The sequence below is a fragment of the Pelodiscus sinensis genome, chromosome 1, assembly GCF_052426305.1.
Source record: "Pelodiscus sinensis isolate ZL-2025 chromosome 1, ASM5242630v1, whole genome shotgun sequence".
NCBI lineage: Eukaryota > Metazoa > Chordata > Testudines > Trionychidae > Pelodiscus > Pelodiscus sinensis.
In genome coordinates this window covers 26,164,124-26,191,524 of record NC_143052.1, presented here as the reverse complement: position 1 = coordinate 26,191,524, position 27,401 = coordinate 26,164,124, and the positions used below count along the sequence as shown (strand labels likewise).

The following is a 27,401-nucleotide window of genomic DNA, read 5'->3' as shown; positions in this document are numbered from 1 at the left end:
TTTACGCCTTTCCACTGCCTCCCATGATACAGAGAGTCTTAAAAAAAATATCCAGGGACAATGCAACAGCAATCCTCATAGCCCCCTTTTGGCCACAGCAGACATACCTTCCTTAGCTTTTTCACATGTCTTCTCACCCACCTTATCACCTACCTAGATGCTACGATCTATTGACCCAGGACCAGGAAACACTAGTGCATCTTCAACCTGACCATCTCCATCTTACAACATGGTTCCTACTTGGTTCTGAGATCTGTTTCCAGGTGGTGAAACATGTCCTGCTCCAGAGTAGATGATCCACCACTCGGACTACTTACCTGTACAAATGGCGCAGATTTCTTTCCTGATGCATGAATAATATTCTAGATCCTACCTCAGCATTCTCGACTAATTCCTGCATCTGAAACGTTCCGGCCTAGCATTCTCTTCTCTCAAGGTTCATCATGCTGCTATTACCGCCTTCTGGCAGCCAATTGAGGACTATTCTGTATGTGCTCACCCAGTTACTAGGAGGTTCATGAAAGTGTTACCCCCTGGGGCCTGGATAACACTCAAATATAGCCCGATAGTGAAACCCCAGTCAAAAGAAAACCAACATGACCTCTTCCCCCTCCCCCCCCCCCCCCCCCGTTCTATCACCTGTGAATTAGGCCGATAAAGGAAAACAGACTTCAATTAAAGGTGAAAACAAAAATAAACTGTATTAGGAATTTTATACAATATTAAGGGAAAAGCAGGGGAAAAACCTGACACTAATAACCTTAAACAAACTAAACTAATAACCTTTAACAAAACAGTGGAAGTGAATAGTAAAACCCTTAAAATCCTAACTGGACTGCGTGAAAATAATTGGTAAGTTCTACCCCAAATACAAATGGTTACTTTACTCTTCTGTACTGAAGTGGCTGAGCCAGAGGTGTGTTGCCCAGAACCTGCAACCTTTGGGCTTTATTGAGAGGCCTCAGGGAGGAATGCTGGGGAGTCCCTTGCTGGTGGTGCAGGAACCCTGAAGAGGACGGCAGGCAGATGACATTTGTGTAGATGGAAGACAGTAGATGGGGTGCCCATTTCTATTCCTCTGACTGGCTTGCAGCTGGATGGTGGTCTCAGGAGAAAGAGCTGACTACCCGCGTAAACACTATCACTCAGATGGACAGCCCCCCCATGGGCTGTGTTTGGACTTCTAAAACCTCAGGGCGGGAAACCCCTGAGGTGATTTTTACCACGTGACCCCCTCAGTGGGGACCAGTTCTGAGGTAAATAAGAAAAGGCAGGAAATTCTGGTCTGTGCCGGTTCTTGTTTACCACTCTGAGGTGGAGAACCCTCCTGCCCCCATCCTGAGGTCACCTGATATGCAGACTCCATTTTGTTTTTCATGAGCAGCCTATAAATATAATTTAACATTATCAAATAAACATACAGCTTGTGTAATTAACATATTTACATAATTGATCACCATCATCAGAAAGTCAGCCTACATAAGTGGTGGTGAATCTCTACCCACCACATAAGCAACCACCTCAACCGTGGAATTTAGAGCTGGTCTTGGATGCCCTAACATGACCACCCTTCAAACCCTTGGCGACCTGCTCTCTGTTGCTGTTAACCACCAACATGGCCTTTCTGTTAGTTATAACATCTGCATGCTAGGTAGGGGAGCTTGCCGCTCTCTCTGCTACACCTCCCTATGCTGTATTCACAAATTAGGGAGTTTAATCCACCCTCAACAGTCTTTCTTGCCAGAAATAAATTTGGACTTTCACATCAACAAGTCTATCATCCTTCCAACCTTCTACCCCAAGCCACACTCCTCCAAACGTGACACTACACTTCACATGTTGGATGTGCGAAGGGCACTGGCCTTCTACATCAAGAGGACGCAGCCTTTGCTGAAATCTCAATGTCTGTCGAAATCCCTGGCAGATTGCTCAAAAGGCAAAACTCTTGTCTGCCCAACGCATCTTCAAACTCATTGTCCAGTGCATACTGCACTACTATTCCTTACAGAACAAGCCTCTGTCAGAAATACCAAGAGCACATTCTACCAGAGCAATAGCAACATCTACAGCCTTCCTTAAGGGAGTTTCCCTACGTGACATTGGCTGAGTAGCCACACAGTCCTCTAATTTCTCCTTTTCAAAGCATTATGCTATTCCCAGCAACTTCATCAATGACGCAGCAGTTGCCTCTGCGGTGCTATCAACAGCAAGAAAAACCTTAACTCCGAAGCTTCCTTTGTTACTCTCTGAGCACTGCTATGTAGTCACCTACAGTGACGCACCCATGGGAACATCACTCGAAGAAGAAGAGAAAGTTACATTGGTGCAGTAACGACTGGTGCAGTAATGACTGTTCTTCGAGAACAGTGGGTGCTCCACTACCCGTCCTCCTTAATGTCTTTCAAATACTCGGTAATTAGGAGGAACTGGTGGGAGCTGGACCACACACTCTAAGAAATGGCATGAGGCGCGTGACGCGCATTCGCGGTCTGGCAGACTACTACTGAAAAATCTCCAATCTGCGGCGCTGGGACAAGCCCAACACCTACAGTGGAGCACCCACAGGGACACGCATATCGAAAAACATTTGTTATTGCACCAAGGTGAGTAACTTCCTCTTACTTTTCTTGATCATTATACAAATCTTGAAGAAATGTGTAAGCAAAAATAGGAACTGTGTATGGAACACAGCATGGTAGCATGGGTTGGCACCCCAACAGAATAAGGCAGTTTGCGAACCTGCTGTTACATTAAAGAAAAAGAGCAGGCAGTCCTTCTCTTTAACCAAATAACTGACTAAACAACTTAAAGCCTCAGCATGGCTCTGAATAAAATAAACCCCTTGACTAAGGTCTCAGTCAAAACAATGTTTTGTAATTAAAGCTATGAAGAAGCAGCTACTAATAAGTTCTGAAATTTTAATAAGTTTAAAATAAGCTTTTATTTGGGGAAAAATTGGTCTGAGCCATATTTTGTTAAATGGTCTAAACTATGTTTTAAAGTATTGCGATTAATTTAGAAATATTGTTCTATTTACTAAAATATAAAAGTATTGTCTTACTCAGAAGCTAAATTAAAAAGAAAAATTCCTCTCTATTCATTTTGAGCAGTAAGTTTCTGTGCCCCTAGTTTAGTTTGTAGGTAGAAAGTTGCCAGGGATGTCCAAAAATTCATGGAACAAAAATGCTGTATGATTCTCAAGGTAGATTCTCTTGTAAACTTTAGTAATATCTTGCTTCTTTTTATTATTGTGGCATTGGTGATTATATACTAAAGGAGTCTTCTTCAGTAGCCTTTCTTATTTGTTGCTTATGGTATCACTTGTTAACTTGAAAGCTGAATTTATTTAAACTTTACATTACACTAAGGATTGTATCTCACTTTCAAAAAGTGAGATAATAAACACCTGCATTATCACACATTAAACATTGATACGTTGCGTACTGTACTGTACAGTACAGTTAAATTAAGACTATGCCTATCCCAGGGGGCTTCCAGTGGCAGAGTCCATTTGTACAGTTGCACTTATTTAAATGTTCAGTGATTTAGAAAAAGGATGTGATCTTTTTTTCAGCCCTCTCCTAAAGATTGAAATAATTGTAAATTAAGGGAAACAGATTTTCAGAAGAAAAGTGTCTAGTGTGATGGAAGAATGCTAGGGGGTAGAAATTTAATGCTGGTATAATCTACATGGAAACATGGAGAATTAATCAGTTTCATTGGTAAACATTCTGTCAAGGTTAGTAATCCTAAAAGTTGACCTACCTTGAAAGTTTTCTCTTGTTTAGTTTTAGTTTCTTGGCTCCAGGAATACTTTTTAAAATATTTTTTGCATAGGCACAACATATGGAAACCATTGTCATTATGATAGGGAATTAGTTTTTTGTATCCGTTTTTGGGGGGGGTCTCAATGTATTGAATCTGTAACTGAATATTATGGGATAGTAATGCCAGAATATGGTGTATGATTGATCTTTATAAAGATACATAAAAAAAACAAGAGTTTTCAAAGCAAACGAATATGTAGGCTAGCAACCTTGATAATAGCGCTTACTTGGCTCTGTGCAGGTAATTCATTTCATGAATTCATAAATGTAGCAGCCCTGTGAATATAACACTGGGTACTCGTACTCTGGCATCACCTGAGATGGCATCAGGTATAGCATGAGAAAGGTATCATTTACTGATTAACTATTGATTATTTGTTATTTTACTTAATTTTTTTTAAACTTTTGCAAAATTAAGATGTGAAAAAGTAAAGTTATTTCAGTATACTGATCAATATACAATACACAGTATCCAACAATGTTAAATTGTGTTTTAAGAAGCAAAAAAACCTTCATTTGGAAATTAGTTTATTTTTCTTAATGGAAGGAACATGGTTTATTAGTCCAGGGACAAGTTCACACTGTTTTTACATCAAGCAGTTCCAGCTGAAGCTTGTTAGTGATTGCCTCCCAGATTAGAAAAAAAAAAATCCTCACTGTAGTACATGAACTCCTATTGTTTGGAGATAAATAATCAGCTCATCCCTGCTGCAGATGAGAACAAAGAACATAATAGTACATCTGGTTTATCTGTTAATAGAGCAAAGATTAATTAAGCAAGTACTGCACAACCTCTTAACTTCTGAATCTAAATCCAGCTTGTGTATGTGACAGATTTAACATATGTTTTAACTATTTAGCATCTGGGTGCATAATTCTATTCCAAAATGCTCTCCTTTTCATATAAATCAGTTTGGGAGCAGTGTTAGGGTAGGAAAGTGGAGATTTTTTTTGCTTGAATTAAGTAAAATCAAAGGGGTTAGTGGTAGATTTCATAGCTATAAATCTGTATTGCTCTTTGTTATACTCCCCATTTGTAACTATCTCTCTTAGCCATGACACGAAAACACAAAATAGCCAATATTCTTGGTGGAAGATTCAGCTTTAATTATACATTCTTTTCCTGTCCCTCGGTCCATGCTGCTTCCTACTGTCACTTCTCCCCAGTCGTTCGTGTGTGTGTGTGTGTGTGTGTGTGTGTGTGTGTGTGTGTGTGTGTGTGTACACACTGCAATACTTGAGTGCCTTTGTTGTGTCATATTTGAAATTAGTTTGTAATTTATCTTTATCAGGATGCAACTGTAACAATTTTGGATGCTGTCAGAAATAAAGTACCAAGACATCTAAATGTTGTGTATATACACAACTTATTTTAGCACAAAGGGATAACAAAATGGAGTGTTAAATAAAGTATTTTATCACTTGACTAAATATTTATAGGGCAATGTATTTCTGCTTTATGTTGAGTACAGTTCTAGTCTCTGACTTTTTATTTGACCTGCCCCCTCCCTTCCTCTAAAGAGACACTGCTGCTTTTTATTCATTTAATTGGGAACAGCAGGCCTTGACACAACATCATGGACAATAGAAGCAGCTGCACTACAGTTAATTCTGAAGGCAGAATTTGAAAATACAAAGCTTATTGACTAAAGAATGCCCCTTGGTGTAGAGTGTGAATAGTAAGAATTGAAATAATGTAGCGGTCCTTCTAGGGAAATTAACATATATATTTTAGGAGGTGAACTTTGGAAGATAGGGTGCTGGAATGAGAATACATTTAACTCTGAGAAGCTTACATATGTGATAAACAGAAGTAAAATATCACAATTATTATATCTTGTTTAAAATATGAAAAATATCACCCAATATGGGGCTAAGAAACAAACAACTTTCTGGTTTCCCATGGCAATCTAAAATGTGCTAAAAAATGTCTTGCACTGAATGCAACAAGGTGCTGATGTTCCATTAAAAGTTCTGCATTAACTGATCAACATGTTTGATCAGAAGAGTATAATTTATTATTTTCAGGGTCAAAAACTGCAGAATGTCACACAGTACATAGATGCTGCACAAGGACCCTCATCTAAGATCTTGTAGTTTCATTTCACTTATGTAATGAAGAGACAACAAAAATACTGAGATAGAGATTAAGAGGAGAAATGTAGAGGGTAGTGCAATACAATTGTAGAGTGGCTTACAAGAATTTTCATAGCATAGTTCAATCATCTAAAAACTAAAACTACCTTCTGCAATATGTATAACTGGTGCATGATTTTTAGGCATAATTAATGGCTTTAATAAAAATGAAATGTTTTAACACAACTTTTGATTATATGGACAGAATGCAAATGCAGTCTGTCTGATTTGGAGATTTATCGTCAACACTTGATGAGGCAACCTTGAATATTTGAGTAAAGATCTCAGTTGCACTGCTGCTGTCCACAAATAAAACACAAATAGCAGATAGATAGTAATAATTCAATCTTTAGATTATTACACTTGTTTTTTGTGTTCATATTCTTGTACTGTAATTCTAAATACAGATTATATAGATGGATATTACTGTATATGCAGACATTTCTACACATTGTGGTAATTGTAATAATGTAAATTGAATATTAAAGATATTTAGGTAGAGAAATGATTTTAATTACTGTCATCAATTTAATGAAAATAAAACGTACAAATGATATTCATGATTATGTAGTGTACATATTTTAATAATTCTGATAATCTAATGACCAGACTGAGTAGCCTGTGGAACAAAATGTCAGCTTCTTCAAGCAGCATTCAATTCAAATTGTGATGAATTTGGTTCTAATGAGAGTGATGGTAGCAAGGGCATTGATTAAAATTGCTGCATTAAAGTCATAAAACCAGATTGATCTGGTTTAATGACCAGATAGTGTAGATCACAGCTCAACGTACCTCTGACCTAGATAAAATGGACAAGTTGATATACTGGACCTAGATATCAGAGCAAGAAGTATGACAAAAAGGCAAAAGATAACTTGAAGAATAAAGATGATACTTTACTTGTTGTTTACTTGAAAACCAAGACTGAGTGAAAGATTGCTAAAGGGAAATGGGCAGAAAACTGAAGACTGTGGTTACAAAATTATTTTTTTAGCCTTTCTCCTTTATTCACATAGCACTTGGCTCTGGAAAACTGTTTGCAGCAGCTATTTTCTAGCCTGACTTGTTTTCTAATGGATTGATAATGCTGATGATATGGTCAAAAGCATTGTAATAATTTGAGTGACTATAATGTTAATGAAAGTTGCCAGCTCAGAAGATTGAAATAAGCTTTTTATTTATGAAATGCATATAGCGTGGGGCATCACTAAGTAATCTGTATGTTGTATTTTTCTAGTGTCTAAAAGAATCATCAGGTGAATTCACCCTCTATGCCTTTTCAATATTTGGTTTCTGCTGAGTCAGATAATGTAATTGTCAGTGAAAAATGAGTTGTTGTTTAATGTGATCTGGACGTTTTCATTCTACAAACTACTTTTTCAGACTACCAAAGTAATGTTTAAAACACTGCCATCAGAAATAGGAAATTTTGTTCATATGAGACTCATCTGTCTGAACAAATGTGATATATAATGTAAGGTTCTTTACATCACTAACCGTTTTCTCAGCTATTTGACTCGCATGTCAAAAGCATAACAGTTAGTTACAGTTTGACAATGAAACGTGTAGCACATATTCTGTGAGACTAAGATCATACCATAATACAGTGGCTAATAGAAAACAAATACAAACCACAAGGTCTGAATGATATTCATGCTAATATGTTATGATCTGATTTACCTGAAGCCAGATAGGATAATCTTATTCAAGTTGACTAGAGCTTTACACCAGAAGTATAAGTAGTTATTGCAATTAATATCTAATTTCTCTTCATGACCTAGTAAAACTGTGAAACACATTAAAAATATAGACAAAGTACTACGCACCTACCCACTGGAAATCAAGTTCATTTAACTGTCAGATTAAAAATCATGGCATCCAAAATGACTAGTCACTTTGGAAATTTGTGACCATAGAGAATAATAGCAACCAGATATATAAACAACACAGATTTACAAATTGGGCATGTACGTGGTTTTGGTGTGAATGGAAAGGGTTAGCTTTGCTTCTATTTGCTTATCAAAATGTAGCCCTATCTACATTAAATGGAAGATCGCCACTGCCACAATCAGTGTTCTGGAACTCAGTTTAGTGAGTCTAGTTAAGACTTGCTAAATCGAACTCAGAGAGCACCCCTGCTGCTGATACTTGTGCTTTTTTGAGGAGTAAGGGAAGCTGCTGCGAGCATTTGCTCCCAGTGGCCTCCTGCTGTGGGGATACTGCCAAGCTCTGCTTAAAGCAAGCCAAGTCCAGCTATGTATTCTGGCATTCAGACTTCAATCAGTGACATCTTCTACATATTCTACATGGCTGGAACTGCGTACCTTAAGTTGAGCTGACGGATATAGTATAGACCTGGCCATAGCATGAAATTAATGAAGGCCAAAGCTGGTAAAATCAAGTTTTTGTAAAGTAACATGAAATAGAGTTATTAGTGATAAATACTTAGAAAGTGGTAGTACTGGGGGGGGGGGGGGGGAAACCTAGAGGGATGAAAAAAGGCAGAAATTAGGGATTAATGGAGACTAACTCCAGTCAGAAGAAAGAGTAAAGAAAATGCACACACATAATTAGTGTGTGCTTATTGATGTACAGACTGAGAAATGGTCCCCCATCATCCACATTTTGGCAAAATAGCTACAGAGGTGTAGTATAACTGACTGCAAGTATTTGAAAGCTGTAAATACCAAGAAAGAAATGTTAGAAGTAATTAAGTGAAAAATTAAAGAAAATTAACTTTTAAAACCATGAATAGACTTCAATCAATGACACTTTAAACTATTTAGTTGTCTCCTATGAGGTTTAGCGGAAGACTCAATTTCTTCAAGTATTTAAAATGACACTGGACAAAACACAAAATATACTTTAGTAAACTGTTCTCCATTGGAGGGAGGAGAAAGAAAGTGACTTAGATACTTTCCATCATTCATTTTTATGATCACTTGGTATAAATTGACAAAGTAAGCTTCATAGTTCAGTAGGAAGGCATAATTTATGTAAATTCTCTTCAGAATAGGCATTAACCTTGATCTTTACTTCAATTCTGTATTAAGACTTGCCTTTGATACAGTAATCTTAATTAAAACTGAATATTTCATGATTTAACTCTATCCTCTCACTACAGGAACTATATTAGAATCATGGTATCATAGAATCATTCTATATTATGAATAAAAATGCCATTTATAGAAAATATGTACTGTAGATTTCAAATTACAGGTTTCCATATGGTGATGTATAATATATTAGTAAAAATATCAAAACGTAGGGAGGTTTTAACTAAAATGTAACTCTTGTCTTTAAGATTTGGTTTTTAAATTAGACATATTTTTCTTTATTTTGAATTGTATATACTAATTAGAGAGAAGATGTTTTTTTTCCTTTTAGTAGCCTTTGTACTTTCAGTGGAAAGTACCACATTGATCAAGAAATTTATTGATAGCATTGAAACACTTGGCAAGCTATGGTCATGTTTTTTACCAGTCAGTGTCATCTGAGTATTACTTCCCACTGCAGCCACTCTTTAGAGTAAGAGGTTTTTTCAGTTTAATTTTATATTTTTAAAGAGTTTGAGACAGGGGGGTCAAGGATTTGAAAAGAAAGAAAATGAGTAATGAAGAGTTTGTACTTGGTTCCTTATTTATTTCCTCCCTTAATTTTGTTTTTTTCACAACTCGAGCAATAGCATTTAATAAATTAGTATTATCCTGATACGGATGTTGATCTGAGGACATGTCTAGACTACATTTTATTTTCGAAAGACGTTATGCACATTCTGTGGGAATTTATTGAAACAGGCAGCTCCTATTGGCCAGTTTCTGGACAGAAGCCGGCCAACAAGATTGTGCTGGGGGCAGGAGCAGCTCCTAAAGCTTCCCCCTCTCCTCCAGACTCACAGTTTTTAAAGATAAACTGCCCCACAGCTGCGTTTCTGAGCAGCGTGCAGGTGGAATCAGGCAAGCAGGGAGCCTACTTGGGGCTTTCTGCAGCATCTGCGGGCTAAATCTGGCCTAGGGGCCATATTTTTCCCAGGCCTGTTGTAAAAGCAGTTCACAAGTAATTCATAAATTAAATACACACAATTATTTGGTGGAATTATTTGTAAACATTTTTATATCTTATTTTTCCAGTTATATTATTAGGAGCATTGGTAATATGTAGCATCATATAAATAGGCATTATATTGATATACAAATGAGAATGTGGACAAACTGTGTGGGTGATCAAACTTCATCCTGTTTACCTCAGACCATTTCTCCAATTTGTCCAGGTCATTTTGAATTATGACCCTATTCTCCAGAGCAGTCGCAACCCCTCAGAGCTTGGTATCATCTGCAAACTTAATAAGCGTACTTTCTATACCAATATCTAAATCGTTGATGAAGATATTGAACAGAGCCTGTCCCAAAACAGACCTACGGAACCCCACTTGTTATACCTTTCCAGCAGGATTGTGAACCATTAATAGCTACTCTCTGAGTACGGTTATCCAGCCAGTTATGCACCCACCTTATAGTAGTCCCATCTAAGTTGTATTTACCTACTTTATTGATAAGAATATCATGCGAGACCGTATCAAACGCCTTACTAAAGTCTAGGTATACCATATCCACCACTTCTCCCTTATCCACAAGACTTGTTATTCTATCAAAGAAAGCTATCAGATTGGTTTGACATGATTTGTTCTTTACAAATCCATGCTGACTGATACCTATCACCTTGCCACCTTCCAAGTATTTACAGATGATTTCCTTAATTACTTGCTCCATTATCTTCCCTGGCACAGAAGTTAAACTAACTGGTCTGTAGTTTCCTGGGTTGTTCTTATTTCCCTTTTTATAAATGGGCACTATATTTGCCCTTTTCCAGTCTTCTGGAATCTTTCCTGTCTCCCATGATTTTCAAAGATGATAGCTAGAGGCTCAGATACCTCCTCTATCAGCTCCTTTAGTATTCAGGGGGTATGTCTACACTACCCTCCTAGTTCGAACTAGGAGGGTAATGTATGCATACCGCACTTGCAAATTTGAATTTCCCGGGCTTCATTAGCATAAGCGGGGAGCCGCCATTTTTAAATCCCCGCTGCTTCGAACCCCGTGTAGCGCGGCTACACGGGGCTCGAACTAGGTAGTTCGGACTAGGGTGCCTATTCCGAACTACCGTTACTCCCCGTTACGAGGAGTAACGGTAGTTCGGAATAGGCACCCTAGTCCGAACTACCTAGTTCGAGCCCCGTGTAGCCGCGCTACACGGGGTTCGAAGCAGCGGGGATTTAAAAATGGCGGCTCCCCGCTTATGCTAATGAAGCCCGGGAAATTCAAATCCCGGGCTTCATTAGCAAGTGCGGTATGCATACATTACCCCGCTAGTTCGAACTAGCGGGGTAGTGTAGACATACCCTAGGATGCATTTCGTCAGGCTCAGGTGACTTGCAGGCATCTCACTTTTCTTGGTGATTTTTAACTTTTTTTTTTTAATTTTATCTTCTAAACCTACCCCCTTCCCACTAGCATTCACTATGTTAGGCATTCCTTCAGACGTCTCGGTGAAGACCGAAACAAAGAAGTCATTAAGCATCTCTGCCATTTCCAAGTTTCCTGTTACAGTTTCTCCTTCCTCACTGACCAGTGGGCCTACCCTGTCCTTGGTCTTCCTCCTGCTTCTAATGTATTTATAAAAAGTCTTCCTGTTTTCCTTCATTCCAGTAGCTAGTTTGAGCTCACTTTGTGCCTTTGCCTTTCTAATCTTGCCCCTGCATTCCTGTGTTGTTTGCCTATATTCATCCTTCATAATTTGTCCTACTTTCCATTTTTTATAGGACTCCTTTTTTATTTTTAGTTCATGCAAGATCTCGTGGTTAAGCCAAGACGGTCTTTTGCTGTATTTTCTATGTTTCCTACGCAGAGGAATAGCTTGCTTTTGTGCCCTTAACAATGTCCCTTTGAAAAACTGCCAACTTTCCTCAGTTGCTTTTCCCCTCAGTCTTGATTCCCATGGGACCTTATCTATCAGCTCTCTGAGCTTACCAAAATCCGCCTTTCTGAAATCCTTTGTCTCTGTTTTGCTGTTCTCCCTTCTACCCTTCCTTAGAATTGTGAACTCTATGATTTCATGATCACTTTCAACCAAGCTTCCTTCCACTTTCAAGATCAAATCTAGAACAGCTTTGGTTGCTGGAATACTTCAATCAGATACCTTTCTGCATCACACACCAACACCAGGCCTACCCAGTATTGCTTCTGAAGAGGATTTGGGCTTCCTTCTTCCCCTCAACACCACTCATAACCCATCCTCCACAAACTCCAGTGGGAGAAAGCCACAACCATTCCATTTACTCCATTCTGGCCTCGCCAATTGTGGTTCCCTCTTCTTCTCCACATGTTGAAACAAACTTTATTCCTGCTCCAGACATTTTCAGAACTGCTAACACAACACAGCAACAGACTTAGGCATCTTGATCCACAGGTACTACACCAGATGGCTTGGTTTTTGGATGGATATCTCTATTTAGCATGATAATGCTGAAAGTTGTTGCAAGACATCTTTTCCGGTAGCTGAAAGGTCTTCACAAGGTGATTCAGTCAAGTCAAAACTGTGGCATTCCCCATACTCTTAGACTACTTCCTCTACCAGAAAACCTTGGCACTTGCTCTCAGCTCTTAACAGTTTCTGTAATCCCCATTAGGTCTTTCCAATCTACAGTAGATGGGCACATGATTTTTACCCATCCCTTGACCAACTGATTAGTGAAGTGCCTTTTACATAACTATCCACCCAGTCATCCTTTTGCTCCTCACTGGGCTTTCAGTATAGTCCTAACTGCTTTAATAAACTCTCCCTTTAAACTGCTGGCCTCCTGCCTTCTCCCTCTCTCCTGTAAGTCCACATAAATTGCTTTCCTTGTTTCCATTATCTTAGCAAGGAGGATTGGTGATCTGAGAGCCATGATGGCAAATGCCCCTTTCACCATGTTGCATAAGGAAATGTGTACTGCAACTGCATACCAAGTTTCTACTTAAGGTGGTTTTCTAATTCCATCTCAACCAATGCATATATCTGCCTACCTTCTTTCCAAAACCACATGCCTTAAATGAGGAATGGTGGCTTCATTCTCTCAAGGAGCGTAGGCACCTGGTCTTTAACCTAAAAACAATTAAGCCATTCTGGAAATCTCTGAAGCTGTTTGTCACCACTGTGAAGAGAATTAAAGGACAGGCCATTTCCACCTAGAGAATCAGTGGGTCTCAGAGTGCATTACACACAGCTATCAATTGTCAGAGCATTCCCCATCAAGAAGGATATGAGCCTATTCCTTGAGAAGGTAAGCATCAACCCCAGCCTTGCTTCACAATGAAGACACTGCAGACATATGTAAGGCAGCCACATGGAGTCTGGTACACACCTTTTGTTCTCACTGTGCCAGGGGTGAGCAATAAAATGGTGGCAGTTCACTAGGTTAAGTCCTTGGTGGGTTGGTGCTGCTATATTTACCTGTGCCCCTTCAGATGCCCACAACTGCAGCCCAGTGGGCCTCAGATCACCGCCCCTGGCCAACGGGAGCTGTGGGAAGCAGCATGGACCGGGACACCAGTTCCTGCAGCTCCCAAAGCCTGGGAATGGCAATCCACAGCCAATGGGAGCTGCAATCACCTGTACCTGCCAAAGCACAGGTAAATATAGCAGTAGTGACCCTCCAAGGGCTAATCATAGGGAACCGGATCTGGCCTGCAGGCCGATATTTGCCCGCCCCTGCACTATGCTCTAGTATATTGATTCTGTGACAGACACCTCATTCAGCACAGCAGTCCTCTGTTCTACCATTCTGCCATCTTTTTCACACACTCCTCCTATCTAATTACTGCTTGTTATTCACTCCCAGTGGAATGCAATATATGGGTCCTCGCTCAAAGAAGCGGGGAAGGAAATTACCTGTAACTGAATGTTCAAGATGGGTGGGCTCTATATGTATTCTACTGAGGATCATATGAGTGTGCCATGCACACAGACCCACAGCTCTTCAAAAATAGCATTGCTTAATGGTTACCACGTGAACATTTTATTGTCTCAGGTGAAACTGCAAGGCAATTCAAGGGCACGTGTGGACCTCCAAGTGGTAATATTTAAAAAATGCTCTGGCACATGCACATTCCGCTCTGTGGAATACAGACGGGACCCATACATCTTAAAGAACCTTCAGTTAGAGTTAGCTAAAGTCCTCTTCCAGATTTCCTAATGTATGTAATTGAAAGTGTGCTGTAGTGCAGCGGTGCACAACCCAGGGGTTGCGGACATCTTCCTGGGGGGATCGCAGCACTTTGATCTGGGCCGGCCAGCATTTTGTTTTCCCAGCTTGGCACCCAACATACACGTGGCAGGGGAGCGGAATTAAATTAAAGGGATTGCAATAAAATTTTCCCGGGTTCCTCCCCCTATCCCCCAACAAAATTTTCCCGGCTCTGGGCAGGTTGCGAATGAAAAAAGGTTGAGCACCACTGCTCTAGTGTGCTGTCAGAGCTTACATACTGTTTGGAGAGCTCAGTCTCCATAAAAGACTTCATACAGAGTTAAGAATCTATCCAGAGCCCATAATATGTGCATGAACTGTACTGATTAATTAAAGAATTTCACTGAAACCCTCCATAAACCAGTCCATTTTGCCAAAACAAAAATGGATAAAAATAAGTTTGTTTCTAGGCCAAGCCCTTTTGATATTATAGTGAGCTAAATAAGTTGGGAAAATCTTTTCCAAGTGAAATCACCTCTTTAAAAACCCCTTTTATCTCAAATGCCTTGTCTAATTTATCCTCAAACTGAAAAGAGGATAATTTTTATGGAATAATAATGCATGTGTAATTTCAGTCAGATAAATTTAGTTGGAGTGAAGTTAAATGGGGGGGGGGGGGGGGGGGTCAAAATTTGGCTTATAGTTGGAACCTAGTTTTATTTTTAACTAACTTGTCTCCACAACAGATATGTGGAAATGTTGTTCCTAACTGATTAAGAGTTCTTTTTGGTAAAAAAGAACTTAGAAGTTTCTATGTGCTCAACTAATGAGCAGCTGTACATGAAACAGCACATAAACTTGTTTATTATCATCCTGTTGTTATCTTCAAGCTATTCGTACTTCTCCTTAGGAAAACTGAGATTTGTATAATATTTACACTCTTTCCATTACCTGTGCGTTCTGCCTTACTTTTCTAAGTGTTGCATAGACAGACTTAGCCTCACAACTTCTATTTCTGCTAATTGAGTTTGTATGGCCAATCCCATGGAATTTTTGAAAACATGAGTGTGTGTGTGTGTGTGTGTGTGTGTGTGTGTGTGTGTGTGTGTGTGTGTGTGTGTGTGTGTGTGTATTTTATACATAAATAAATATGTTCATATATCTGTCTGTATAGATCGGGGTAGACAAAAGGGCCTCCGCGGGCCAAGTGGGTAGATCCGGCCCGTGGAGGCCCTGCTGCTCCCCCGCTGCTCCCCCGCCCCCATGCCAATTAGGACCTGGGGGTGGGGGAGCACACGAAGCTTCCTCCCGCCCTTCCAGGAGCACATGGTGCTTTGAAGCACCACACTCTGCTTGCAGTGTGAGGGGGAGGAGGAAGAGTGGAGGAGGCTTCACGTGCTCCCTCACCCCCAGGCCAATCAGGTGGGGGAGCTGTGTGAAGCTTCCTTTGCCCTGCCCTGGAGGCTTCCTGTGCTTCCCCACCCCCAGGCCCTGATTGGCCTGGGGTTAGAGGAGTGTGCCAAGCCTCTTCCAGGGCATGTGTGCCTAGTGGGAAGGGAGTGGGGGGCAAAGGTAGCCCTGCCCCTTCCCTTTTAGGCCCTGCCCCTTCCAGTGTGGTCCGGGGCTACTTCAAAATTTTTTGAAGTGGCCCCTGGGCAAAAATTACTGCCCATCCCTGGTATAGATTGAAGGAATGCTTGGACTGCACAGAAAAGCAGTTTTAGTTTATATTTGTTTGGAGCTGAACATCTTTTGACTTGCCATATGTAGAAGAGTTCCCATTTTTAGTATACTGACTGAATAATAAATGTGCTTTTGCCTTAAGGCTTGATTGATTTTGTGGGGGGGTTTTTAAATGCATGAACCATTTACACAGGAGTCATCTATACTTAACTCTGGAGGGGGGGGAAAGCTTTTCTGATTCACTAATCCCTTTTCTTCTTTGCAAATAGAGTCCATCTACTTCATTCACACACAAGCTGTAAAATACACAAAGAGGGGGGAGGGAGACAAGTAAAATGCCTACCAGCCATCATGGGAAAAGTAGACCTTTTTTTTTCTGAAAAATAAACGCTGTACTGAAGGAGACATAGGAAGGGTAGTACTAAATCTGCCACAAATATTTGCTTGCTATGAAGGTTTTGTGTAATGATTTGCTCTGTTGTTCAATAAGTGAATTGTTACCATGGTAGCACTTATTACACATTTCTCTGTTTATGAAATAAGTTCAGAACATTTTCTTAGAGAAAAAGGTAGGTCTTCTCTCCACCAGTGTTTGTGGTGGTTATCTTTTTAAATCCAATAAGTATCTTAATCTTCAATTACCTAGATTTTCTCTTTTTCAAATTGTTTTTGAGATGCAAACATATGGCAATTTTAGCCCCAATCTACTCCAGAGATAAAACTGATCAGATTCTGACTACATTTGCTGCTTTTGTAGGATCAGCCGCATGAAGACAAACACCATCTCTATCCTGGTTTAGTTTGGATTATAGATTGTGATGTAGATGTGCACTCCTATCTGCCAGTTCAAATGTCACTTTGAATTGTAAAATCAAATAGCAAAATATTTTAATGATTCGTCAAAAGAGGACAGTCTGCTGCATGCCACTAAGGGTACGTCTAGACTACATGCCTCTGTCGCCAGAGGCATGTAGATTAGGCTACCAGACATAGTAAAATGAAGCGGCGATTTAAATAATCGCCGCTTCATTTAAATTTACATGGCTGCGCATGCTGAGCCGACAAACAGCTGATCAGCTGTTTGTCGGCTCAGCGCGATAGTTTGGACGCGCGGGGGTCGACGTCAAAGGTATTTGTCGACCACCCAGGTATGCCTCCTGGGATGAGGTATACCTGGGTGGTCGACAAATACCTTTGATGTCGACACCCGCGCGTCCAGACTATCGCGCTGAGCCGACAAACAGCTGATCAGCTGTTTGTCGGCTCAGCGCGGCAGCAATGTAAATTTAAATGAAGCGGCGATTATTTAAATCGCCGCTTCATTTTCCTATGTCTGGTAGCCTAATCTACATGCCTCTGTCGCCAGAGGCATGTAGTCTAGACGTACCCTAAGTGTGTAGCCCCTTGTTCAAGAAACCCATTCCTTCACTGATGAGGTAGCTGTTGTGCTGCTTTTTTGTGTCTATCCTATCCATTTGGAGAGATTATAAAGCACTGCAAGATCAAGCTCCCCCTGGCTTTGGGTTTCAACCAGCATATGAGCCCGAGAGTGCTTTTGTCTGTTTGATGATTGATAGCTTTCTTATAGACAAAAATTAGCATCCATTCATATTCTTTTGGATCAGCCAACTGATTAACACCACTTTTTACAACTCTAATGCACATTGTCATAGGGATGGATGAGATAATACTTGAAAGGTTTTATTTCCTCCTATCAGAGAAATTTCAAGAGGCAATGCTGTGGAATTCAGCATTCATTACTTTCAGCATATATGTAAGACCTGAAAGGAAATAGAAGTTGGGGTGTGGAGTTATCAGCTGGCAGTGATGTGCAGTTTTTCAGCAGATATGTCTTCTGCCAACAGCCAGGCTGAGAGAGAGGGTTAGATTAAAAGAAACTGTTAGAGACTTAAACCTGGAATGAATGTGTCTGAGGAAGAATCTTAGAAAGCAGCGAGGGTTTGGTGTCTGCCTCTGTCATCAAGGTGTCTACTTGTTTTTTGTCAGTGAAATTCACTTTGTACCTGAGAGAGACCAGTAGCCCTTGAAACATTCATCTTTGTTTGATGTGGTGATTGTGTGACCATTTCCCTTTTATATGGACCTTACCACAATTACTTGTGCCTTTGTCATCTTCAGATTGCCACTCTGTTATGATCTATATGAATCTGCAGCTGAAGCCTATACAGGTGTCTGTGTTTGGGCACTTTTCTGTGTCTAAATCCATTTTGAGGCACTTAAGAAAGAGGAAAGTGATCAGGAATAGTCAGCATGGATTCACAAAGGGCAAGTCGTGCCTGACCAATCTGATTAGCTTCTATGATGAGGTAACTGGCTCTGTGAACATGGGAAAGTCAGGGATGCGATATACCTTGACTTCAGCAAGGCTTTTGATACGGTCTCCCACAGTATTCTTGCCAGCAAGTTAAGGGAATGTGGATTGGATAAATGGACGGTAAGATGGATGGTAAGATGGCTAGAAGGCCGGGCCCAGCGGGTAGTGATCAACGGCTCGGTGTCAGGATGGCGGTCGGTTTCTAGCGGAGTGCCCCAAGGTTCGGTTCTAGGACCGGTTTTGTTCAATATCTTTATTAATGATCTGGATGAGGGGATGGATTGCACCCTCAGCAAGTTTGCAGATGACACTAAGCTAGGGGGAGAAGTAGATACACTTGAGGGCAGAGATAGGGTCCAGAGTGACTTAGACAAATTGGAGGATTGGGCCACGATATCTGATGAGGTTCAACAAGGACAAGTGCAGAGTCCTGCACTTGGGACAGAAGAATCTCAAGCATTGTTACAGGCTGGGGACCAACCAGCTAAGTAGTAGTTCTGCAGAAAAGGACCTGGGGGTTACAGTGGATGAGAAGCTGGATATGCGTCAACAGTGTGCCCTTGTAGCCAAGAAAACTAATGGCATATTAGATTGCATTAAGAGGAGCATTGCCAGCAGGTCTAGAGATGTGATTATTCCCCTTTATTTGGCTCTGGTGAGGCCACATCTGGAGTATTGTGTCCAGTTCTGGGCCCCCCACTACAAAAAGGATGTGGATGCATTGGAGAGGGTCCAGCAGAGGGCAACCAAAATGATTAGGAGGCTGGAGTATATGACCTATGAGGAGAGGCTGAGGGAGTTGGGTCTGTTTAGTCTGCAGAAGAGAAGAGTGAGGGGGGATTTGATAAAAGCCTTCAACTTCCTGAAGGGAGGTTCCAAAGAGGATGAAGGAAGGCTGTTCTCAGTAGTGACGGATGGCAGAACAAGGAGCAATGGTCTCAAGTTGTGGTGGGAGAGGTCCAGGTTGAATATTAGGAAAAATTATTTCACTAGGAGAGTGGTGAAGCACTGGAATGGGTTACTTAGAGAAGTAGTGGTGTCTCCATCCCTAGAGGTGTTTAAGTCTCGGCTTGACAAAGCCCTGGCTGGGTTGATTTAGTTGGGATTGGTCCTGCCTAGAGCAAGGGGCTGGACTTGATGACCTTCTGAGGTCTCTTCCAGGTCTATGGTTCTATGATTCTATGAAAACTTTTCACTGTGGTGTGTCGTCATATGCTATTCTAAGCCCTAATCCTGGAGTCCATCTTTTTGGTCCTGTACCACTTCTGTTGTATTACCTTAAGGCTGTGTCTACATTAGCACCCCTTTCCGGAAAAGGGATGCTAATGAGACACTTCGGAATTGCAAATTCCGCGGGGGATTTAAATATCCCCCGCGGCATTTGCATGAACATGGCTGCTGCCTTTTTCCGGCTCGGGCTTTTGCCGGAGAAAAGCGCCAGTCTAGACGGGATCTTGCGGAAAATAAGCCCTTTTCCGGAAGATCCCTTATTCCTACTTGAAAGGTGCATTCACACATACACAATTCAGAGCACACTAAGCAGCCTCAGGCCTACCACCCCTCCACTCCCACAGTGGTGTAAGAAGTCACAAGCTTCCCCTATGCTGAATAACCTCACACTGGGCTAGCCAACAGGAAGGGTTACATTTTTTTAGCTACTGGTGCCGTGACTTGGATAGGGGAAGCTTGATTAGTTTGCACAGAGTTAGCAATCTGCCACACCAGGACAATATGAACTCACTGTTTGGAGCCCAGGGGGGTTGGTATGACCCGCGGTTGGTGTCAGTGAAAGTAGAGACCCCCAATGGGTGTCGTGGCCTAGAGATCCCTGTGGCTAAGGATATAGCTGTTGGAGGGGAACCTTAGGGAAGAGCATAGCAGTACCGTACCTCCCTGCACAGCACCAAATCCGTGGGGTGCCTGTTTTCAGTGGTGGTACAGATTGCAGAGTAGACATTGAGGACTGGATAAAAGATATAGAGTATCTGCTAGCAGCCACTGGCATTTCTGAGCCTTTGAAGGTCCCCACTCTTGTTAGATACCTAAGTGGGGGAGCCCGTAAATTAGTCCTTAATCTGCCACCTCAGGAGCACTTTCCAGCCCGAGCTGTTGAAGAGCTTAGAGCAGAATACAGTGACTGTCATTTATCATTGGACCCCATGGCAGACTTTTATGAGAGATGCCAGCTTCCTAGAGAAACAGCCTCAGCCTATACCATCAAGTTAGAAGCCTTACTGCGGATAGTAGAGGAGAAGCTCCAACAGGGCTACACCATTATCATGAACCTGAACATTTAGGGATAGAATAATTAGTTTGCAGTGTGATTGTTGTGATAGTGTTGTAGTGGCATTGCTGCAGAGCAGTCAATGAGAAAGATTGTGACTTCCGAAGGCACCTCCTGGTCTTTCAACTGATCTCGGGCTGATCTGAGCACATTTGATAATTGGAATTGGAAATTTTGAAATCATAAATATGGCACACTTTTTAAAAATAGTCATTTTTAGAGAAGATCCACACATCAAACTCCTATAGATGTGATCATTTGTCTAGCCTTGTCAATACAATTTCTTTTGAAATATAAAAAAGTATTTAGGTCAAATCCTCCTGAGGTGGTTGTTTTAATTAAAATAAACTTAATATCCTGTTCCCTCTGAGAGATTGAATCAATACCCTTTCAACACTTAATTATCGAAAGCATCCAAAAATAGATTGCAATTAGCACAAATGTTAAAAACTTCTTTAAGAGAGCAGTGTATGTTCAATATGATTTTTCTATCATTTTGTACATGGGTAATTTTATCTAAAATGATTGATTTTTATTTTTTAAAACTCCAGTACATCTTTTCCCTGAATGCTTCTCTAGAGTGTAAAGATGGTGTCAGGACTGTTCTCCACTCTGGCACTCCGTCTGCAGAAGGTGGGGGCCCGCAAGAGACCTGTAATACTGTGCCTCTATAGGAAAGATGGCCAACCCGTGCCAGACAAAGAGCCAAAATCCAGCTGGATCCAGCATGAAGATCCGGGGCAAAAAGTTGCAGAGGACTGGTCTTCTACAAAGGCTTTTTGAGGCTTTTTGGCCTCAGCAAGTTCCTCTCGGCATCCATGGCCACCATATTTTATCCGCCATTTTGATCCAGACAGCTCCCCTGCCTGGTGAGCACAGGGGAGCCAGGAGGCGTGGGCTGTGTTCAGGAGGTACGGGGGCAGCTTTGCGAGCCACACTGATGGGGGGGGGGGGGCGGGGAAGAGCTGCATGTGGCTTGAGAGCCGTGGGTTGACCACGCCTGCTCTATGGGCTTCTGCTTAAAAAAAAACTCCCTAAGGCCACAGATTCATCTACCATAAAGCTACCTTGAGAGGCAGCTACCACCAAAAAGTGTGTAATTAACTCCCTTCTTCTTAAACCCAGGAAGAGCACTTGAACTTCTTCTAGAGGAGTACTCCAAGCTCTTTTACGACAAGAGAGCTGAAGAAAAGAAAAAGAAAACAAACTCCAGTCTCTAATAGTTGATCTCACACTCTAGGCAGGTACACACTGACCTCCTGTTACCTTCCAGGACACAAGAATCAAATCATCACCTTAAAAAAGGTGATTTTATTAACAAAACCAAAAGATATACTTGATAAAACATTTGGTTGCTAGGTTTTACAGAGCAACTGAGAAGAGAACAGAATAAAATACAGAGAAACATAATATATCTGGGTGCAACTTAGATGTAGTTAATGGGGCGTGCACATTGATTTAGCACAGAGAAGTTTAACCAAACAAAAAAATTACCTGATTGTGACTAGATATTCATTTCTCTATCTACTCACAATCCATACTGATCTATATTTCAAGGCCCAGTCCATTCCTATGCTCAGTATTCCTTGTAGGCATCGTAGTTATGTCGGAGGGTACATCTACACTACAGCGCTAATTCGAACTAAACTTAGTTCGAATTAGTTAATTCGAACTAAGCTAATTCGAACTAACGCGTCTAGAACTAAAAACTAGTTCGAATTAGCATTTTGCTAATTCGAACTAGCACGTCCACACTGATTGGACGCAGGGGGGCATTTAAGGGCGGCTGAAACCGGTTCTGGCAGGGCATCAGGTCAGTAGTTGCTTTGTGTGGCTGCTGTCTGAGGCTATCTGAGGCTCGTGCTTAAAGGCACCCCCCCGGACAGCCGATTCTCAGCTTTTCCGCTTGCTTGCCAACCTCGCCGAGGGACAGCAAAGCGTTGGTCTCTGTGCCCATCTGTGTCGGTGCTTCCCTTCGGGGCTGCCGCCGCAGGTGGCAACATGGAGCCAGAGCTCGCCCTGCACTTTCTGGTGCATTTTCTGGACTTGCTGCTGCAAGCCTGCCACCAATGGCTCGAGGCTGCCTGGCACCACCTGGTGCACGTCAGCCCCCTGCCTCTCCACCTGGCCGCTCTGGGGGCCGTGGAGGAGCCGCGAAGGCGCCCCGGTATTGGCGTGCCCCGCCGCGTCTGGCGTCTGGACACCAGCAGCGACTGGTGGGACCACATTGTCCTGGAGTGCTGGGAAGACCGACAGTGGACCCAGAACTTCAGGATGAGGAGGGACACCTTCCTGAAGCTCTGCGAGTGGCTCGCCCCTGCTCTGCGCAGAAGGGACACTCGCATGAGGCCCGCCATCCCCCTCCAGAAGTGGGTAGCCATCACCCTCTGGAAGCTCTACACGCCGGACAGCTACCGATCCGCCGGGAACCAGTTCGGCGTGGGGAGATCCACCGTTGGAGCGGTGCTCATGCAGGTATGGCACTCGTCAGCCACTGCGCCGGGGGGGAGGGGGGCTGCGAGGAGGGGATGGGCCGCCCCAGGGACAAAGGGGGGGCGGGAGGAGGCGAAAGCGCCCCGCACCGGAGGGGTCGGTCTGTCCCAGCCGTAATACACGCCGCCAGGGGGGTTACTTCCGGGAGTGGGGCGCGGGGCACTGCCAGGGCACGAATGCTCCCAGCCACCTGGGCACCCCACTGATTGGCGGTTTGCTGTGTCTCTCTCCGCAGGTGGTCAAGGCCATCAACCGGGTGCTGCTCCGCAGGGTGGTCCGCCTCGCCGACCCGGACGCCATCATCCGGGGATTCGGCGCCCTCGGCTTCCCCAACTGCGGGGGGGCCATCGACGGGATGCACATCCCCATCCGTGCCCCAGAACACCAGGCGTCCCGGTACGTGAACCGCAAGGGGTACTTCTCCATCCTCCTGCAGGCCGTGTGTGACCATCGGGGCCAGTTCACGGACGTTAATGTGGGCTGGTCCGGCAAAGCACACGATGCCTGGGTGTACCGCAACTCCTCCGTGTGCCAGTGGCTGCAGGATGGGACCTTCTTCCCTGACCGCCACATCAGGGTCGGGGACGTGGACATGCCCGTGTGCCTGGTGGGGGATGCCGCCTACCCACTGCAGCCGTGGCTGATGAAGCCCTACACGGGGCACCTCAATCCCTCCCGCCAGGCCTTCAGTGCCAGGCTGACCAGGGCCCGCATCGTGGTGGAGGGGGCCTTCGAGCAACTGAAAGCCCGCTTTCGATGCCTCCCCACCCGTCTGGACCTGGCCGAGCACAACATCCCTCCCGTGGTGGCAGCATGTTGTGTGCTCCACAATTTATGTGAGAGAAAGCGGGAGGCTTTCCTGCCAGCCTGGATGGCTGAGGCTGACCACATGGCTGGACTACGGTCAGCCCCGCACCGCCACTGTCCGGGAAGCCCAGCGGGAGACCGTCCGGATCCGGGAAGCCCTGCGGGAGAGCTTCCTGGTGGAGGAGGAGGACTGACCTCTCCCTTGCATGCCCCACTGGGGCCTTCTTCCACCCTACCACCTTCCCCTTTCCCCTCCCTACCTACTGTCAAATAAAGACACCTGTTTTTCAAACAAAAATGTCTTTTTATTTAACATAACTGGGGTGGGGGGTGGGAGGAAGAAGAGTGGGAGAGGGGAGGGGGAAACCTGGGATGAGGGAGCAGGAAGGGGAGGGAAGGGAGGAAGGGAAAGGAAAGCTCAGGGGTGGGAGTCCAGCTGCCTCTCCCGTCTCGCCACACTGCAGATCTGGGGGCGTTGGTGGGGAATGGTTGTGGAGGGTGGGGCAGGAGGGACGGGGGGTGTGGAGGAAGCAGGAGGGGGAGCTGGGGGAGCAGAGGGAGCAGGAGGAATTGGGAAGCGGTCCAGCAGGCTCTGGAGGTGGCCTCGCAGGGCACGGCCCTGCTCCTCCAGGGCCTCCAGACTCCTCCGGCGCAGCCTCAGGTCCTGCTGGACCCAGTGGTCCTGGAGACAGAGATGTTGCTCCAGGAACCAGAGGTGCCGCCTCTGGTACTCCTCCTGGTTCCTGGCTCGCCTGCTTGCCCGGGCACGGGCAGCTGCTGCAGGCGGGGTGGTGCACCCTGCAGGCCCAGGTGCTGCGGCTGTGGTGAAACAAGACCAGCGGTCAATTACCCCAGGGGCCCAGGTGTGTGAAACCCAGCTCCCCTCTGCAAGGCCAGGGCCCCTGCAGGATCCCCAGCTGCTGCTCTGTGGTGGGCAAGGCCCAGGCGCACAGTCCCGGGGCTCCCTCTCGCCCCAGCCACCCGTACACATAAGGGGAGCAAGATGGTACTCACAGGTGGACGCCTCCCCGGCCTCGGACACAGGCGAGCGGCTCTGTGGGGTGCCTCGGGAGTCGGGGGTCCCGGGTCCTGGGCAGGCTGCCAGCAAGCTCCTGGCTCTCAGAGCCCTCCTCCTTCTCCGTCTCCTGGAGCGGTCCCTCTGCTCCGGGGTCTATCACGTCCCGGGGGGCAGGGACGGCATGAGCCCCAGGAGGCGGTCCAGAGCCAAAAACTGGGGGCACGCCTCCGGGTCAGCCCCTGGCTGGCAGGCCCGGGAGTAGGACTGCCGCAGGTCCTTGATTTTCAAGCGCACCTGCTCCCGGCTGCGCTGGTGGCCCCTGGCGGCCAGGCTGGCATCCATGCAGCCATAGACTGCTGCGTTCCTGTGGCTAGTGCGGAGATCGTGGACATTGGAGGCTTCCCCCCAAACCTCGATGAGGTCCACGATCTCTGCACTAGACCACGTGGGCGCCCGCCTCTTGCGGCCCCGGGCAGGTTCCTGGGAGCCGCCAGGCTGGTCCCGGGAAGAGGGGGAGAGCTGGGTGTCCTCGGGTGGCTGGCTCATGGGTGTCAGGTGCAGGGTGTGCTGGCACGGGTGCTGGCAGCTTTGCAACTGGCACAAACTGTGTAGCCAGCCCGTGGCCCTTTAAGGGCTCCGGGGCCGGGAGGGGGGCAGACAACTTTTCTGGTGTTGGCCAGAGTGGCCACCAGGGCAAGCTGGGAAGGGCTAGCCTCCCACTAGTTCGAATTAAGGGTCTACACAGCCCTTAATTCGAACTAGCAAGTTTGAACTAGGCTTAATCCTCGTGGAATGAGGATTACCTAGTTCGAACTAAGCGCTCCGTTAGTTCGAATTAAATTCGAACTAACGGAGCGCTAGTGTAGCGCCTATGAAAGTTAGTTCGAACTAACGTCCATTAGTTTGAACTAACTTTGTAGTGTAAATATACCCTGATTTACTTCATCTTGCTTCTCTTAGCTTAATACACAAAGGAAACAGCAGGCATGTATATTTCCTCAATTCACATTTCAACAATTTCTACCATTGGCTCTCTTGACTCCCTGCCAACATCCCCTAATTACCTGAGTTTAACCCTTTAGTCACTGAGTGCTGGCCAGCACTCCTATCCATCACAGATGGTAGTCTAATTTAGGATCCACTCTTGCAAGCTATCACCGGTTCATAGACTCCTGCACCTTTGTAGAGCCAAAGGGATTCCAGATGCGCAGGGGCTTGCACAAGTGGCAGAGTTCACAGCCTTAGATTGTAAGCCTGTGCAACAGTGACCATGTCACTTTAAAATATCTTTGTAAAACACCATGTAGAGTTGTGGTATGATATAGATATTCATCTAGTATGTATATTGCAATAATGCCTAAAGACCTTAAGCCAGCGTGAAGTCACAATGTGCTATACAAAGATGTTAAATAACATTTCCTGCCCCGTAGAGCTTACAGTCTAAAAGAAGGGTGTGCTCAATCAAAGAGGGTGATTTAATGTAGATTCAGAGAGATCTGCTAAGAAATATAGCAAAATATACTGTAATAAATGGAACACGACATGAGGATTGTTAAAGCAAATGTGTACAGATTCTTTTCCAAGTGTGATCCTGGCAATTACTGTTCAAGACTTCAATTTCTAGTTACAACATAGTAAAACAAATATTTAAAAACCCATAAATGTCTAGAGGGTAACAGGAAAAGTTATTCTAATCAACACCAATAGTGTCATACTCAATAGATGTTTATGGCAGAAATAAACATATGGTGAGACTGAGAATGTTACAAAATATCTGGAGTTTGGTAAAACATTTGTTAATGTGTCTTGCTTGAAAAGTTAATTCAAATTTAGTTGGATATGAATATTCTTAGAAGGATTGAAAAAGTCAGTGACAAAGTTATTAATTGAATTTGCTGGTGGCCAGTGCAAGACAACAGTTATTGACAGTAAACCTAGTCTTATTTAACACTTAAAGTAATAATCTGGAAAAGGGTACTAATAACATACGGATATTTGCAGATACTATTTAAATTGTGTGCCATTGCAAACATAAGTGTCACAGAAAACTGATACAGAGGAACCAATGTTAAAATAGCAAAACAAGGTTTAACCTGAACAAATGCAAAAATATACATGTGGGGGAAATAAAAGAAAAATCAGTAAAAAGAGAAATATTGCAAACGAGGTCAGATTCCCTAAAGGGGCAGAAACAGTCAGAACATTAAGGCTATGTTTAGACTGGCATGATTTTCCACAAATGCTTTTAATGGAAAAGTTTTCCGTTAAAAACATTTGCAGAAAAGAGCGTCTAGATTGGCATGGACACTTTTCCGCAAAAGCACTTTTTGCGGAAAAGCGTCCATGCCAATCTAGATGCACTTTTGTGCAAAAAAGGCCCGATCGCCATTTTCGCGATCGGGACTTTTTTGCGCAAAACAAATCTGAGCTATCTACACTGGCCCTTTTGCGCAAAACCCTTTGCGCACAAGGACTTTTGCCCAAACGGGAGCAGCATAGTATTTCCGCAGGAAGCACTGATTTCTTACACGAGATCGTCAGTGTTCTTGCGGAAATTCAAGCAGCCAGTGTAGACAGCTGGCAAGTTTTTCCGC

The 27,401-nt window shown here is 43.7% G+C and overlaps 1 protein-coding gene across 4 annotated transcripts in view; it reads left to right on the top strand.

The window, feature by feature from the left end:
* The window catches only part of ORC5 (origin recognition complex subunit 5), a 162,812-nt gene that overhangs the window by 83,977 nt on the left and 51,434 nt on the right, over positions 1-27,401 (top strand). For 3 of the 4 annotated variants that reach the window (XM_075926920.2, XM_075926892.2, XM_075926895.2), the window contains one exon: positions 21,069-21,295. The exons of the other annotated variant lie outside the window; for it this stretch is intronic. In XM_075926920.2, coding sequence (XP_075783035.2) covers positions 21,069-21,272 — 204 coding nt within the window. In that variant the 3' untranslated portion in view covers positions 21,273-21,295. Of the gene's footprint in view, positions 1-21,068; positions 21,296-27,401 lie in introns of those variants that run through there. 4 annotated transcript variants of the gene reach the window in all.